The sequence below is a fragment of the Orycteropus afer genome, unplaced genomic scaffold, assembly GCF_000298275.1.
Source record: "Orycteropus afer afer isolate SDZICR_OR568_19922 unplaced genomic scaffold, OryAfe1.0 scaffold00018, whole genome shotgun sequence".
In the NCBI taxonomy this organism is placed as follows: Eukaryota; Metazoa; Chordata; class Mammalia; order Tubulidentata; family Orycteropodidae; genus Orycteropus; species Orycteropus afer.
In genome coordinates, this window is record NW_006921605.1 from 9644595 (window position 1) to 9661726 (window position 17132).

General features: G+C 45.5%; 1 protein-coding gene across 1 annotated transcript in view; it reads left to right on the plus strand.

Moving 5' to 3' along the window:
* SLC39A11 (solute carrier family 39 member 11) overlaps positions 1-17132 on the plus strand; it is a 429583-nt gene that overhangs the window by 131293 nt on the left and 281158 nt on the right. The window contains exon 4 of the mRNA XM_007959687.2: positions 5919-6039. Coding sequence (XP_007957878.2) covers positions 5919-6039 — 121 coding nt within the window. The remainder of the gene's footprint in view (positions 1-5918; positions 6040-17132) is intronic.

Sequence of the window (17132 nt, forward strand, 5' to 3'; positions counted from 1 at the left end):
GGGGGAGGTATTCTGGGTCTTTGTCTAGCTTTTTACAAAGGGCAGCTTCTAAGTGAAGTTGGGGTGAGATTTTCTTAGTGCACTCCAAAGCACTGAAAGAAAGTAGTGTGCAACCAACATAACGTAGCATCATACAGCTGTAAAAGGATGCAGAGGGCTTGGAGGAGTCGGCATTTGGCTGACTGTCCCTTGCCTGAAACACTTTACATCAGAAATCTGAGTGGCTTATTCCCTTCCTGCAGGGCTTTGCTCCAATGCCAACTTCTCAGACAGGCCTCCCTCAGTGTCTTATTTAAAGGGATACTGCACCTTTACATTTAATAACTTGCTCTTGTTGTTGTTGGTTGCCAATGAGTCAATTCCAACTCATAGCAACCCTGTGTTTAACAGAAAGAAGCACTGCCTGGTCCCATGCCATCCTCACAATTGCTATGCTTGAGCCCGTTGTTGCAGTCACTGTGTGTATCCAGCTCCTTGATAGTCTTCCTCTTTTTTGCCGACCCTCTCTCTACTTTGTTGTTGTGGCTATGTGCCGTCAAGTCGGACTCAACTCATAGCGACCCCTCCTTGGGTTTCCAAGGCAGTATCACTACAGAAGTAGATTGCCCAACCTTCCTCCCGAGGAATGGCTGGTGGGTTTGAACCACCAGCCTTCTCTCTACTTTATTAAACGTGATATCCTGCTTCAGGGAATGGTCACCTCTGACAACATGACCAAAATATGAGAGACAAAGTCTTGCCATCTTTACTTCTAAGGAGCTTTCTGGCTGTGCTTCTTCCAAGACAGATTTGTTCATTCTTCTGGCCTTCCATGGCATATTCAGTATCTTCACCAACACCATAATCCAAAGGCATCAATTCTTCAGTCTTCCCTACCCATTGTCCAGCTTTTGCATGCATATGAAACAATTAAAAATACCATGACTTGGATCAGGAGCACCTTAGTCTTCAAAGTGAAATCTTTGCTCTTTAAATAGGTCTATTGGAGCAGATTTACCCAGCACAATACATCATTTGATTTCTTTTCTTTTCTTTTTTAATTTTTATTGTGATTTGGGTGAAAGTCTACAGAGCAAATTCATTTCCCATACAGCAGTTCACACACATTTTGTCTCATGACATTGGCTGCAATTTCCCACAATGTAACAGCTCTCTTCTCACTCCTCCCAGTAGTTATCTTTTCCCTGTGTCCTTCCTTCTCATGCACTCCTGCCCCCCTATGCCTACATTGCCCCTCTGTTCTCCCTTAATTGGGAGACATTGTTGGCAGCTAGGAGCTATAGTCTCAGGGGTTTCACCAGGCCTGCAAACCTGGTCTTTTTTTATCATTTGATTTCTTGACTGCTGCTTCTATGGGTGTTGATTGTGGATCTGAGAAAAATTCTTGACAACTTCAATCTTCAATCTTTTCTCTGTTTATCATGATGTTACTTACTGGTCCAGTTGTGAAGGTTTTTGTTTTCTTTATGTTGAGATGTAATCCATACTGAAGGCTGTAGTCTTTGATCTTCATCAGTAAGTGCTTCAATTCATCTTCACTTTCAGCAGGCAAGGTTGTGTCGTCTGCCTATCACAGGTTATTGATGAGTCTTCCTGCAATTCTAATGCTGCATTTTTCTTCATATAGTCCAACTTCTTGGGTTATTTGCTCAGCATACAGATTGAATAAGTGTGGTAATGGATGCAACCCTGGTGAAAACCTTTCCTGATTTTAAACCACGCAGTATCTCCTTGTTCTGTTCAATTGACTGCTTCTTGGTCTATGTACAGGTTCCACATGAGCACAATTAAATATTCTGGAATTCCCATTGTTTGCAATATTATCCATAATTTGTTTTGATCCACACAGCTGAATGCCTTTGCATAGTCAATAAAAAACAGGTAAACATCTTTCTGGTATTCTCTGCTTTCAGCCAAATTTACCTGACCGTCAGCACTGATAATTTCTTGGACCACATCCTTTCTTGAATGTGGCTTGAATTTCTGGTAGATTCCTGTCAATGGCCAGGGCTGCTGCAACCATTTTCTGAATTATTTTCAGCAAAATTTTACTTGTTTATGATGTTAGTAATATTGTTCAATAATTTCTTCATTCTGTGGGATCATCTTTCTTTGGAATGGGCACAGGTATGGATCTCTTCCATTCAGTTGGCCATGTAGCTGTCTTCCAAATTTCTTGGCTTAGACAGGTGAGCACTTCCAGCATTCTATTTGTTGAGACATCTCAGTTGGTATTCCATCAATTCCTGGAAACTTGTGTTTCACCAATTCCTTCAGTGCAGCTTGGACTTCTTCCTTCAGTACCACTGGGTCTTAGTCATATGCCACCTGCTAGAATGGTGCAGTGGGCTAAAAAAAAAAAAAAAAAAAAAAGGGCAACCATTGCCATGGAGTCGGATCCAACTCATAGTGACCCCTCCTTGGGTTTCCAAAGCAGTATCACTACGGAAGTAAATTGCCCAGCCTTCCTTCTGGGGAGTGGCTGGTGGGTTTGAATTGCCAGCCTTCTGGTTAGCAGTCAAATGCCTTACGTACTATGCAACCAGAGCTCCCAGGTGCAGTGGACTAGCATGCATGAAATGCTCAAAAGCTGGAACTCAGTACCTATTACATCTTTACTGGTTCTGCCGTGAACTTCAGAGAAGATGTATTCACCTGGCATTCTGTGATATAATTTATCATAGATTGGCTTGTTATTAATGTATTGTCTGTCTTTCAAATTAAAATGTAAGATTTGTGAGGATAGTGGACTTAGCTATTATCTTTAGTACCTGTGAGAGCTCTGGTACACAGTTGGTACTTAATAAAAATTCTGTTGAATATATGAAGGCAAGCTTCCCAGAGAAAAATAACAACATTCTTATCTTTACAGTGAAAAGAGGGGCTGTGAGTTCCTAGCATTTCAAGTATTACAGAGAGCTTTGGAGTCCTGATTATCCTAAATCCTTCTAAAGGAGGGTTTCTCACATTGGCACTATTAACATTTGGGGTGGATCATTCTATGTTGTTGGGGGCTATCATGTGCATTGTAGGATGTCTAAGAATAAACTTGGCCTCTGCTCACTAGATGATAGTAGAAGCCCCTCCTCCCTAGTTGTGACATTGCCTTGGTGGCAAAAATTGCTCTTGGTTGAGAACCACTGTTGTGAATTGAAGCCAGGGTTTGTACAAACTGCACCTGACTAAATGGGCTCCAGTTACATAAACCATGAGGCTTAGAGCATATTAATGCTGCAGTATGTCTACAGTAATGAAGTGGTTGTCTTTCTATATCCTTCCCCCAGTTATGTATCAATCATATTAGAAAAAGAAGGAAAACAAAAGAAGGAGGAAGATCAGTTGACATGCTCTGACAGTGAGACATGTCTTTTGTTGCTCATTGATTCCTCAGATGTCAGCATGTAGTGTAGAATTAGAAATAATTAAAATATATAAACAAACAAAAGTCACATCTCCATGACCCATGGCATCTAGCACAGGTACCAGCTGTCTGTCACTCGAGGATGACTAGAGGGCATTTCTGCAGAGGGAGAGGCTGGCCTTCTAAAGACTGCTCTGGCCCCAGGATTCCGTACATCTGCAGTACCAGCCTTGGCCATGATACGTCGTGACAGGTTGCCTCTGAGCTTCTCCTCAGGAATGTTGTTGGTGTCAGGTCCTGTTGAGTTGGTCCCAACTTAGAGGGCCCCGTGTACAACTGAAGGAAACACTGCCTGCTCCTGCACCATCGTCACAGTCATTGCTGTGTTTGGGCCCACTGTTGCAGCCACAGTGTCAGTCCATCTCCTTGGGGGTCTTCCTCTTTTTTGCTGACCCAGCACTTTACCAAACATGATGTCCTCCAGGGACTGGCCCCTCCTGATAACGTGTCGGAATAATGAACAAATCTGTCCTGGAATAAATGCGGTCAGAATGCTCCTTAAAGGTGAGGACTGCACCTCTCATGCTTTGGTCATGTTATCAGGAGGAACCCCAGTGATAGATCAGGAGGAACCCCAGTGATAGAAGAGGCAAAATTCCTGCAGCTCCTAGGATTCCACAGAGGACCCTGAGCACTTTCATGAGGGTGGCTGAAGCAGTGCCAGGAGGCTTCTTTTTCTATTTAAATACTGTGAAATGAGGTGCTGGCACTATTATTAAGCTATATTATAGAGCATATTGCAAATAGATGATTAGGACCATAACAATGTGTTAGACAAATGAGAAGACAGGAGAGGAAGGATCTATGTATCGTTTTTAACATTTATTTGAAAAGAAATGATGAAATAAAAAGTCTGAATCATCAGGTTGTCTTTCTTATCCCTGACCATTATGATAATGGGAAGACAAGGGGTGTGTGTGTGTGTTAACTTTTGTGAGATTCCTTCATGAAAGAAAGCCCATTGCCATGCAGTAGATCTTGGCTCATGGAGACCCCGTGTGTTTCATGGTAAGACCTGTGCTCCGTAGGGATTCCTGTGCCTGTGGCTTTGTGGGAGTTGATCACCACCCCTCCCTCACAAGGTACCTCTGGGTGGATTTGAACTCCACTGTTTCACTTAGTAGCTGAGTGCTTAACTGTTTGCACCACTCAGGGACTCCTCATAAAATAAACTGACCCCTAAAACCCCAATCCTGGTATTTTCTTACAAATGGAAGCATATCAGTGATTGGATTATAAGCCTTCTTCAAAGCCATATTCTTTAAATGAGAACTTAACTGTTTGTCTGGCGTTAGTTTTCCCTGACTTTCAAAAAATAACTGCTGCTCTTTGCCCAGTGTATTGATCCTTTCTACTTGCCTTTTCTTAAGGAGCCCTGGTGGCACCGTGGTTAAAGCACTCAGCTGCTAACTTGAAGGGTAGCAGTTCAAACCCACCAGTGCTCCTTGGGAAGAAAGATGTCGCAATCTGCTGTAAAGAGTTACAGCCTTGGAAACCCAGTGGGGATTGCTGTGAGTCAGAACAAAGTCTAGATTCTGATTCAGAATATCTGGGGTGAGAATGCACCCTATGGAGCCATTCTGCCCTGTTCTATAGGGTTGCTGTGCATCGGAATATTGATGGCAGTAAGTTTGGATTCACATGGAAAATACTACACTCAGAAGGCTTGTTGTCTTCCTAATGACCCTGCCTGGCCTGACACCTGGGTCTAGTCCAGGACTGGCTTAGTCCTGGTGCCCTTGGTAAAGGCTAACAAGTTGCCTTTGGGACCCATGAGCCAGGGTGGCCTGGGACATGAAGGGAGATTTTCTTTTTTCTTGGTGGGGGTTGGTCCTTGCCTTCTACTGACAAAAGAATTGAACAGGAGAGGCAAAATGTCCACATGAACCAAAGTTTATTAAAGAGAAAGGACAGATGGAGAGGGGCTTCCACTGTGCTAGCCTTCAGGTTTATAAAGGGTTTTAGGCAGTGTATGTGTGGGGAAGGCATCATCTTTATTCACAAAATGGGTGGAGTTATGAAGATCAGATGTGGGTGTGGGAAGTAGCCAAGATGGATTCCACTGCAGAGGTTGTCATATCAAAGATGGAATCCTCCACGAAGGCTGATGGGATGCTTGACATGACTTATTCTGGAATGTTGCCCCTGCGTGATGTCTCTAGACCTTGGTTTGAGTCCCAGCAAGGACTGTTATTCTTGACTGCCTCTGCTGGAAGGCCACTTTGTTGGTCAGGTTGAATTTTACTGCACATGTGCTGCACCTGGTGAGGTACTTGAAGGACAACTCAGGAGGTGTATCAGCATTTTACAATGATAAAACTTGGGGGGCTTTTGAAATGTACCTTATCTTGCCTTAGGGCATGGCTTGTAAATAGCAAGCAGTTCTGTCACCAGAAACAAGAATAAGGAGTCAGAGGCTACTTGATTCAGCCAGCCCTATTCCTTACCTGTCTCACTAATGGAGGTGATATAATGATTCCACTGTTTCTTGTTTCAGGGTGCAGCAGAAGACCCTCAGACAGTCTTGGCACTGAACTTCGACCCTAAGCTGATGAAGAAGTCCGACCCTGAGGGTCCTGCGCTGCCCTTTCCCGAGAGTGAACTTTCCATCCGGATAGGTAGAGCTGGGCTTCTTTCAGGCAAGCTCCCTGCTGTAGACCCCCAGCCAAGCCAGACAGTGAGACTTGACCTGGCTGTAAGAGTAAGGAAGGGGGAAATGTCAGATGTTCTGTCTTGGCTCTCCATGGGCTGTACCTGCCATTGCACAGGGCTCAGCTGGTGTATGGCCACACGCCTTCACTTCTCATTTGTCCTCCAAACCACCTGCTTAGTGTGAAGGAGGCAAAAGTAGCTTGTGATCATTGTTTCCCAGAGTGGGGCACCATACTCCAGTGGGTCGGGGTCACTCTGATGGGCAGTGGGCTGATTGGGTCAAAAAGCGTGGGCATTTGTGCCTCCATTCTCCCCTCGCTGATGCATCCTGAGTGAGCTTTTTCATTTTTGATCTTTTTAACTCCTCTGGGAAACTGACACTTTCATCCTGATTCAGTTTTGAGCCAGAAAAGCTGAAAATACTGACAGCAAAGTGTTGCCTTTGCTCTTAGAGCAATCAGAGATAGCAACTCCTAATTCTCTGGGGGGTGAAGGCGGAGGAGTAGGCAGCCTGGACTGCTGCCCACCAAGGAGTTGAAGATGTACTAGACTGCACTGTTTCCCCACATTGGGGTAAGACCCTCCCTGTCCTTGCCCGTTCTTTGCTTATTCATATAGAAGTCCCACATCTGACCTGTAAGCCCCGGGGCTCTGTGGTGTGTTCGCCCCTCTTTTCCCCCACATCTTTGGTAGACCGTGGTCTTGGAACTAAAAGCAGGCAAATGATTTTGACAATAGCATAGAGTGCTCACTGTTTCCTGTTCTCTCTTGAGTGACTGGAGGAGAAAGAAATTGGTGGCTGGTTACTGTGTCCACATTAGTGACTTCAGGGAGAACAGTCCGTTCACATTTCCGTGCTGGCGTTTTAATTTGGTATTTTCACCATATCTGGGCTGAGACGCTCTTCAGACCTTTGGGAGAATAAATGTGAAAAAAGTTACTGCTACCCCCAGCCACTTCTCAGTTATCTGTGCTCAGATCACGACTTTGAGCCCGTTCATTCTGGTTCAACTCCCTTCTGGGAATTTGCATTTCCACTCCAGATATACTGAATCAGAATCTACATTTTAACAAGATCTCCAAGAATCACTTGGGGATGCAGTTTATCTGGGGTGGAAACGCAAATTCTCAGCAGGAGCTTGAACTGGAATGATCCGGTGCAAAGCCCTGGTTCAGATTATGTCCAGAGTGAATTATTCATGGGGACTCGAATATCTTCTCCACTTGGGTTAATCCTTTCTGCCTCCTGCAACTTCCTCTGTGGAAAATAATCAGAAAATAAAAATTCATAACACAGGCTCAAGTAATAGAGGGTTAGAGAGACAGAGCTGCCCCTGCCTCCAACCACACTTGCCATTCATACCCCAATTAAAATGGCTTAGGATGGGGTGATCTACTTCGGTAGTGACACTGCCTCAGAAACCCAAGGAGGGGTCGCTGTGAGTCAAATCCACTCAGCGGCAGTGTGTTTGGGGTTTCCTGGCGGGTTATCTTCTGCTTTCCTTTTGTGGGAGTGCAGTCAAGGACTGTTGTTCGTGAGCCGGTTGGTGTGCTGTACCGTAGGGAAGCTTGCTATTTTCATGCTGCAACTGTGAACACTGGGCCAGGGGCCTTTCTGTAAATGGTCACCATCACTGCTGTGCTGCAGTGCCATTTGCCTTCATGTTGACTCTGACTCCTGGTGACCCCATGTGCCTCAGAGTAGAGCTGTGCTCTGTAGGGTTTTCGATGACTGATTGCTTCATTGCAGATCACCAGGCCTTTCTTCTGAGGTACCTCTGTATGGACTCAAACCTCTAGCTTTGTGATTAGCAGTCAAGTGAGTTCACCGTTTGTGCCACCCAGGGACTCCTCTAGTACTGTGCAGGGGCTCTGGTATGCTTCTTCAAAGACTTTATATTCTCGATTCTGAACCTTCTCCTAGATGAAAAAATTGGCTAGATTTTATTCTATACTGTATATTATGCTCAAGGCCATGGGAGATGTTCAGTGCCTGTCAGCTGAAAAAATGTTAGGAAGTCATGATCCACTGGGTCAGCCTTTTCAATGGGGGCATGGGAAGGATGGGGCCAGTCGGGGTTGGCTCTGTCGGAGAACCATCTGGAACTGCTGTGGATCTTCTTGGCCAGTCTAGGGTTAATGGTAAGTGAGGGCTGTGTGGGAGGAAGATGTGATCTTGTCCCTGGCTTAAGAACACCTAGGCACAGCCTGTTACCAGGTTACCAAGCAACCCTCCTTAGCCGTTGCTAACTGTTCCAACACAAAGGCAAACGTAGCCTTTGGGAGAGTGTGAAGATGGTTTGCTGAGACTGAGAGAGCCCAGCCTTCTCTTGAAAGGGCACTGTTCTTCTCACCTGGACACACCTGTGGGTGTCAGGCAGTGGCAGACACTACAGCCGATGATGGCTATTTGATGACTGGCCTCCTGCAGATCCAGCCCCAATCTGCATTATTTGTACCATCTGGATTTGCCCTTAAGCGTGCTGTAAATGGAGCAAGGAGATTGGCTTAATGGGTATTTAGTGAATAACATCAGCCTTTAAAAAATAATATTGGCGCTGCTGTTCTAATGTCCCGTAATTGGTTCAGCAAGAGGAAAAGCCACACTGTGGGAGAGAAAGTTCAGCTGCTCTGAACAGCCAGCAGCTGAGGCCGGAGCTGGGCGAGAAGCATTTACGAGACTTTCCTATTTATGATCTTAGTGCCAAATGCTTTACGCCTTAAGGCTGGGAATATTTTGTGACTTAGCTGGCCCGGAAGTTCTTTGAAAGTTATCCATCTCTCTTCCCGTGTATCCACCCATCCTTTCCTTCTTCCATCCACCCAACTATGTATTTATCTCCAACTAGTTTTTCAGTGGGCTGGGTTAATTTAAAAAGTAAGAGCATGGCTTAACAGTAAGTAATTTTTCTTCCACGTTCAAGCCCTGTATGGCCAGTTTCCCATCCCGGACACATTGATTTTCGTTTCTTGTTTATTCATTAGAAATTGTGTGTTTCTACAGTGCTGCTTGGCCATTGTTCTGTGCCTTGTGTCTGTCACTCGACAGTACTTGTGGTATTTGTTTCATGGGGCATCCACAGATCTAGCCCATTCTTGTTTGGCTGTGGTGTGACCTAACTGGTTCACTCTTGGGGGCCCTTTAGGTGGTTTTCAAACTTTGTTGTTACAAATAGTGCGGCAGAGAGGATATTTGTACATGTATGTCTGTGGACAAATACATTGATGGATAAATTCTAGAAATTAGACCAGGGCTCCTTTACACTTGAGGTCCATTGAATGGGCACCAAAGGGCTCCTGAGCTTCTTGAGATTTTATGCAACATGCTGTATCAATGTGCAGTGTTTGGAGGGCAAAGGTCTATGACTGTCATCACCCTCCAGATGGCTTTCTGAGCCCAGTGTTGATCGGGATCTTGGGCTTTTCACCTCACCCTCTCCCATCCAGCTGCCCACTTGGACTTTCTCCTTTTTACATTTGCTTCCCAGCCCCGTCTCTAGACTATGGAGAGGGTAGTAAAACAGGAATCCATCTGTTGTTTTACTCACCCTTAACTACTCTAATTCAGTATTTGGTTTATTCAAGGAAAGGAGGTTGCAGTACCTCAAGACTGAGCTGTTTGGATTATTGGTGAGTTCTGTGGACCCATCACATGTATGCCATGAATTGGCATCGACTTGAGGGCAGTGGTTTGATTTTCTTTTGAGCTCGGCAGATGGAGAATGGTCTGTACTTTTGTGCATCTGTAGAAGCAATGGAAATGAGCATTATTTTCAGCAGAGAAAGAGGTGGATCCACATTAGGAGATTATAGAGTTGTGAGGTGGCATCCAGATATTTTCTATAAGCCTTTCCAAAGATTTTTTTGGGGAAAAATGAATGGGTACTTAAGCCAGGAAAGCGTAAACTATAAGAGACTCTGGTTAGAGGCACAGCTTTCTTTAATGTCCCATTCTTTTATTATAGGACAATTTACCTAGCAGTCCTAATTCTACCTGGAGAGTATTGGGATCTGACATACTTGCTGAAATCATGTATTGTGACATGAAATCAACACAGACTTGACATTAACTTGGTTTAATAACTTGGGTTATAGGTTGGGATAAATTGCCATCACTACCCACTAACAACATGGTGTGTTTGTTTTGGCCGTTTTTATGTTTGGTTATTGTTTTAACTCCAGAATCTTAAATTCCATCTTCATTCTGCTACTGACTGTCTGGGTGGCATTTGCCTATGGAAAAAGAATTGGTCTTGGGAGAGAGTATTTGCCTTTTCTAACTCAAGATCCCCAAGTGCCCTATCCCCAGATCAGCACCTCCAGGCTTGTCCCATTCAGAAGCAGGTTGGGGTTCAGATGTTTCTTGATACCCGTTCCCTACCTCAAAGCATCCTGTTCTCCTCTAGACATCTCTTAGTCATGTACTTGGAATAGTCCTTCCTCCTCTTTTCCATGTTAAACATCTTCCCTTGGTATTGCTGGGAAAAGGTCTGATAAATTGGAGGACATGGAAGTATTGTCGATACACTTACTGTTTTACTCCTGCTGAGGTGTTTGCATTTAACTGGGCACAATTCCTCTGGCTGAACCATGAAACCAATAGGTGGCTTTTCACAGTGGTGCCTTTGGAGATTATATTTTTAGGTATATGTGTGGGAGAGGGGGAAGGCAGCCAGGCTTGGAAGGTAGCTGCCAGGTGTACTGCAACTCCCAACTCTTAGATTTTCTTAGCACACTCAGCTGTTAACCAAAAGGTTGGGAGTTTGAGTCCAGCCAGAGGTACCTTGGAAGAAAGGACTGGTGATCTCCTGAAAAATCAGCCATTGAAGACTCCATGGAGCACAGTTCTACTCTGACATACAGGGGGTCGCCATGAGTTGGAATTACCTCAACAGCAAATGATACAGGGGAAGGAAAAAAAAACAACCCAAACCCACTGCCATTGAATCAGTTCTAACTCGTAGCGACCCTCAGTGGGTTTTCGAGGGGGTAAATAAACCTTTACAGAAGTCAATTGACCCATCTTCCTTCTGTGGAGCAGCTAGAGTTTGAACCACCAACCTTCTGGTTAGCAGTCAAATGCATTAGGCATTGTGCCACCAGAGCTCCTTTTTATAGGGGAGCCAAAAGGACTGAATTAAATGACTTCAAGGCTCATATCACCACCACTTATTTCTTTTTGCATATCTTCTAACTGACCACATCTTCATTGAAGGAGATGCTCCTTTTGTCACTAATATTTCCACTCAAATTTAGTAAACTGAAATTTGACCAAGAGTCAGATGTAGTGCCTGCAGGGGTCTCTAGGAGAAATTCCAAGCATTTCCTCATAACTAGCCCTGCCAGACAGTGCATTCAGGGAAGTCTCTGACATGTTGCTCGTAATCCTGCTGTTTTATCGTAAGACCTCTAAAGAGGAAAGAATCATTTCACTGTTAATCATATAGATTTAATGTCTTGGCATGTGGTTTTAGCAATTAGACTTGTAAAGGGAAGATTCTGTAACTGGTGGGTCAGGGACACTTTAATGTCTTCTTCTGGTCTAATTGAAAGGATTAGCCAAGGGACTGAAGAATGGGCAGGCCATTGTTTTGCTACCTTCTTTCTGGGCTAGAGGCCATGACCTTGGCTTCTTCGTTGAGAGGGTGGATCTGAACTGAACCTGCCAGCATGACAGTAGCCCGAGGCTGTCAACATGTGGCATGAGAAACATTTTGCAAAAGGATGAAGCTTGATAATGGCCCGGAACTCTTTGGTATCATGGATGCTAAATAAAACTAGGAAATAATACAGAAATTCCCTCTTGCACAGGGCTCGGTGGCCTGAGGGACTGCTGGCATGTCTTAACTCAGAGCACTGTCCTTACGTGGATATGTTTTATAGATTCTTTTGCTTCTGAAGAGTGTTATCTTTGGACCAACAGTTAACACTCAAGCAGCACTTTTCCTACCTATTTGTCTTTATTTTTATTTTTTATTTTTGACAGTTTCAGGGTTCTGGGCTAGGGCTTCCTTGTGGAGTGCACTTCCATGTGCCTGGGCATAGAGGCAATTTGCCGCTGAACAATTTTTTGGAAAGATGTCTTCCCACAATGGTAGTGCAACCTAAAGAAATAGCAGGTGGTGGGAGCGCTTGGTTCTGTGTTTCTTTCTAATGTTCTGGCTCTCTCTCTGGGTTTACCTTTCCTTGTCTGTTAAGTCTTATACTTGGATGGGCTGTGGAAGCTGAGTAAATGGGTATGGAGAAGAATTGAGATAGAAAAATTATTCAGAGAAGGGCAGGGCAGTATAAAGTAAGGGGAGAAATGGCACACTAGTCAGGCAAAGGAAGACATGAGAGGAGCCCACGAGTTACAGACGACCAAGGTGGATACTATGACACACACAGTCCTGCAATACCCATGATAACAAGCAACAAGAACTAGAACTACTCAGAGAGAAAGCTGACCGATGGCCAGGACTGCTGCCAGGTGGCCAGTCTATGCTAATGAAGCGAAGGGCGTGGGCAGCACTGTGCATTCCGTCATCACTTGCAATGATTGACTTGAGTACTGTCTGGGAGTTAATATGGAAGATCCTTACGTACCTGGTCTGCTCTCTTCACCTGAGTGTGTAGACACTGCCTCCTGACTGTATAATTCTCCTGTGGCTACTGTAGCGAAGTATCACAGACTGGGTGGCTTGAGCCAACAGAAGTGTATGTATCCTGTCCCAGGTCTGGAAGTCAGACGTCCGGGTGTTGGCAGGGCCATGCTCTCTCCAAGATCCTTCCTCATCCCTTCCAGCTCCTGGTGCTTGCCAGCCATTCTTGGCGTGTTCCTGGACCTGCAGATGCCTCAGTCCACTCTCTGCCTCTGTTATCACACGGCCATCTGCCCCGTGCCAGTCTCTGTGTCTGATTTCCCCTCTCTTTTCTCTTATAAAGACACCAGCCTCCTTCTAACCCAGTTTGACCTCATCTTAACTAATTACATCTGCAGAGATTCTCTTTGCAAATAAGGTCTCGTTCTGAGGTTTGGGGTGGACTTGAATCATGGGTGAGGGGGCACTTGGACCCAGTACACTGACCGAGCCAACTCTGCATGGCCAGGCTTAAGGAGCTTGGCCAGTATGGAGGAGCCGGCTTGTTTTGCACAAGTAGGAGAGCATGGAGGAAATGAGAGGAAGCAAGAGGAGGCCAATTCCTGGCAGTAATAAAAACCCATTTAATTCCTCGGGAGCCTTCTGAGCAGCTGTCGGGGCATTCTGTTTGGAAAATTCGTTAAGCGTCTGCTGAGGAGTTAGGGATACTGTCTCCTTATGCAAAATTTAACATTTGCTTGGTTAGCAGATTCTATCATATTTATAAGAGTTCTGACACATTCATTTCGGCTCATAAGTCTATTAAACTGGGAAATGTGTTTTTAATGTGCTTCTGGGAACCGGAACAGGCGAGTGGCTTGGACAGCGCTAGCCCCCCCCCCCCCCCCCCCCCCCCCCCCCCCCCCCCCCCCCCCCCCCCCGTTAGCATCTTCCTGCCAGGCTTTTATTACGCAGAGATTTAGGGAGTGCGGCCAAAGCAGGCATCCTGGGCTATTTTCGTATTATTTTATTCTTTTCTCTCTTTTTTAAAGATGTTATTTTTTGCAGAAATTCCTCAAACTAGGGAAGCACAGGGTGGTCCTTTGGTTTCACGTATTTAGGGTTTTTAGGAGTCCTTTCCATTTAGCTTTGGTGGGGCAGTGGTTAAAGCATTTGGCTACTAACCAGAATGTTGGTGGTTCAAACCCATCAGCCACTCTGCAGAAGAAAGATGAGGCAGTCTGCTTCCATAAGGGTTAGCAGCTTTGGAAATTATGTGGCAGTACTCCTTTATGCTCCAGGGGTGCTGTGAGTCAGAATGGACTCCACAGCAGTGGATTTGGTTTTGGTCTTTTCCATTTATCTACTCCCATCTCAATTTTTTTTTCCCTTATGCTGTTACTGAAAAAGTGCCTAAGAAGAGGTGGAACCTGGTTTTGAGCCTATGAAACTGGGAGAAAGCTGATGCCACTTACTGAAACAGGTGGCTGCAAGTCCTTGGGCAGCACAAACAGTTAAGTGCTCAGCTACCAGCAGAAAGTTTGGTGGTTTGGATCCACCATAAGTGCCTCGAGAGAAAGGCCTGGCTGCCTGCTCCAGAAGATCACCGCCTCTGACAACCCTGTGGAGCACAGTTCTGCTCCAGCCCACGCGGAGTCACCGTGGGTTAGAATGGACTTCACTGCAACTGGTACCAACTGAAGGAGGAGTGGATCAGTGGGGAAGATGAAGAGGAGGGATTGGAACCTGTGTTAGCAACAACAGCTCCAGCATCTGGGACGGTGTCAGTGAAATCGTGCCATAAAGAAAAGGAGCTAGTGACCCGCCAGCCTCGGCCTGGGCTTCTGAGATGATAACCTGCAGGGCTTTCTTTGTCAAGATGTGGCTTCTGTTTGACCTTCTGTCTCCTCTTGTATGTATCCTCGTATTTTGTTCCACTTTCGTCTTCCTAGTACATCCCCCACGTCAGGATCAGAGGAAGAAAATAGCTCTAAGGATCTTACAGCTCAATCAGGTGTTTCACTGAAGCATGATTTCCAGGTAGCACTTTGGAAAGAAGCCTGGAGGTGCAGAGGTTAATCACTCAACTGCTAACTGAAAGGTCGGTGGTTTGAATCCACCAGCCGCTTCATGGGAGACCAATGAGGCAGTCTGCTTCTGCAAAGATTACAGCCTTGGAAACCCTACTCTGTCCTAGAGGGTTGCTGTGAGTCAGAATTGACTCGATGGCAGTTGGTTTGGGTTTGGATTTAGAACTTTGGAGCTGGAGATGTTAGGGGGCTTACAGTGGCTCCCAGCTGGTTATCAGAACCAGAACTCTCTCTCAGGACTCCTGGCTCCTTGATTACCGCAAACATCAGCCAGTGAAGGAAGCAGAGGCATTCCTTCCCACGGGGAGGAGAGGATGGCAGCAGAATGAAATGCACAGATGGTCTCTTACGGTCCCGGGACAGGGTGACCCAGAGACTCCTGCTCTTTCCCCTAAGAGACTAGACCTACCTACTGGGCTCACAGCACCCAGCCTCAGCTGACCATGGTAAGGTTGGCTCAAGTTGATCTGAGTAACTATACTTTGTATTCTTTCTAGTAGGAAAGACTGTTGCAGACACAAAAACAATTAGGAGATGCACGTCCTTAAGGAGATGCAAATCTTTTGGCAACAAATATGGAAGACTTTCCTGTATATGATGCTGAGTGTGACCTCCTTGTGTTATTCCTCCCCTTCTGGGGAAACCACTCAGCCTTTCACCATGAAGTATGATGTTTTCTGTCAGTTTTTGATAAATAAAAGGCATGCCTATTTGCAAAGCCACTAATATCCTGAAGGATGTCACAGAAATCGTGTGGAGTTGGATTGGGGCAAGGCATAACTTCTGGAGTCAGACCTACTGAGCTTGAATTCTGACTCAGCCCCTTAGGAACTGCTTGACCTTGGACATGCTTTTTAACCTTTCCAGCCCCTCAATATCTACCTATAAAATTCTGAGGACTACATTCCATGTCGTTGTTATTCTTGTGAGGTGCCATTGAGTCGACATTCAATGTCAGGAAGCAAAATATGTGTGAACAGTTGAATGGGAAACCAGTTTGCTCTGTAAACTTTCACTCGAATCATAATAAAAAGTTAAAAAAAGAAAATGGAGGTAGTAATGCTTACCTCATGGGATTGATGTGAAGATAAAACAAAAAAATCCACTGCCATGGAATCATTTCCAACTGATAGCGACCCCTATTGGGTTTCTGAGGCAGTAAATCTTTACAGAAGTAGATTGTCCATCTTCTTTCCACGGAGTGACTGATGGATATGAACTGTCAGCCCTCTGGCACTGTACCACCAGAGCTCCTTGATGTGAAGATAAGCTGAGTTCATACATGTAAACGCTTAGCCGACCTAAGCCTAGTTCATCATGTATCCGTCCCAACTCCTAGTGGCCCCATTTGACAGAGTAGAACTGCCCCACAGGGTTTTCCAGACTATAATCTTTATGGAAGTAGATCACCAGGTCTCTTCCCATGAATGTTAGATGTTGGCATTCTGTCTGTACAGTGGTAACAATGGCCAGAGAACTCCGGGATCTGGATGTGGAATTTTTGGCCTGGACTGCAGAGATGTTGGTGGAGGGCTTTTGGGCTGGGAAATGATTTCTCTAGCCATGAGCCCACCAAGGCCTGCAAGTCTCTCCAAGTCTCACAGAGGCATACAGCATGTGTGTGTGGACCAGCTCAGGGGTGGGGTGTCCATACAGAGAAAGAACAGATTATTCTTCAGCTCTAAGAATAGCTCATCAGGAGATAAAGAAGTCCCTAAGGAAATTACAGAAGCATGTGTGTGGTGAAGCTACATATGTGGGTTTCCGAGGTATCTGTATGGAAGTAGATTGGCTGATCTTCCTTCCGAGGTGTGGCGTGGGTTTGAACAGCCAACCTTCTGCTTAGCAGTCTAATGCCTTTGGTGCTATGCCACCAGAGCTCCCATGCTATAATATAGATGTGAAAAATAATAGAGATTGGGGGAGGAGAGAGCAGTCAACAAGGGTGGGGGTAGGTGATGCTAACACAGGCTCCTGAGTCCCTAACATCAGGGTGGACTTTGTCATTCATTGTCCTATCTCCTCTGCTCAGGAGCAAGGACTCAGAGAATGAAAAGTGAAGTGACAAGCATTTACATCGTGTGCTGGACCGAGCTCCCCATCACCAAAGGGATTCAAGGAGAAGCTGGATGGCCAATGGTCAGGGATGTTGTAAAGGGGCTTTCCCTGTAGCATGGAAGTTTGGGCTGAGTAATGCGTGGAGTCCCCCTTTCTGCTCTGGGATTCTACTAGCATGCACCTGAGACCACAGGTCCCAGGACGCCTCTGTCTGCCTGGCCTGTTGTTGTTGTTGTAAGTGCCGTCGAGTCGTTTCCGACTCATAGCAACCCCATGCACAGCAGAACGAAACACTGCCCGATCCCGCGCCAGCCCCACAATCCCTGCTATACTTGAGCCCATCATCGCAGC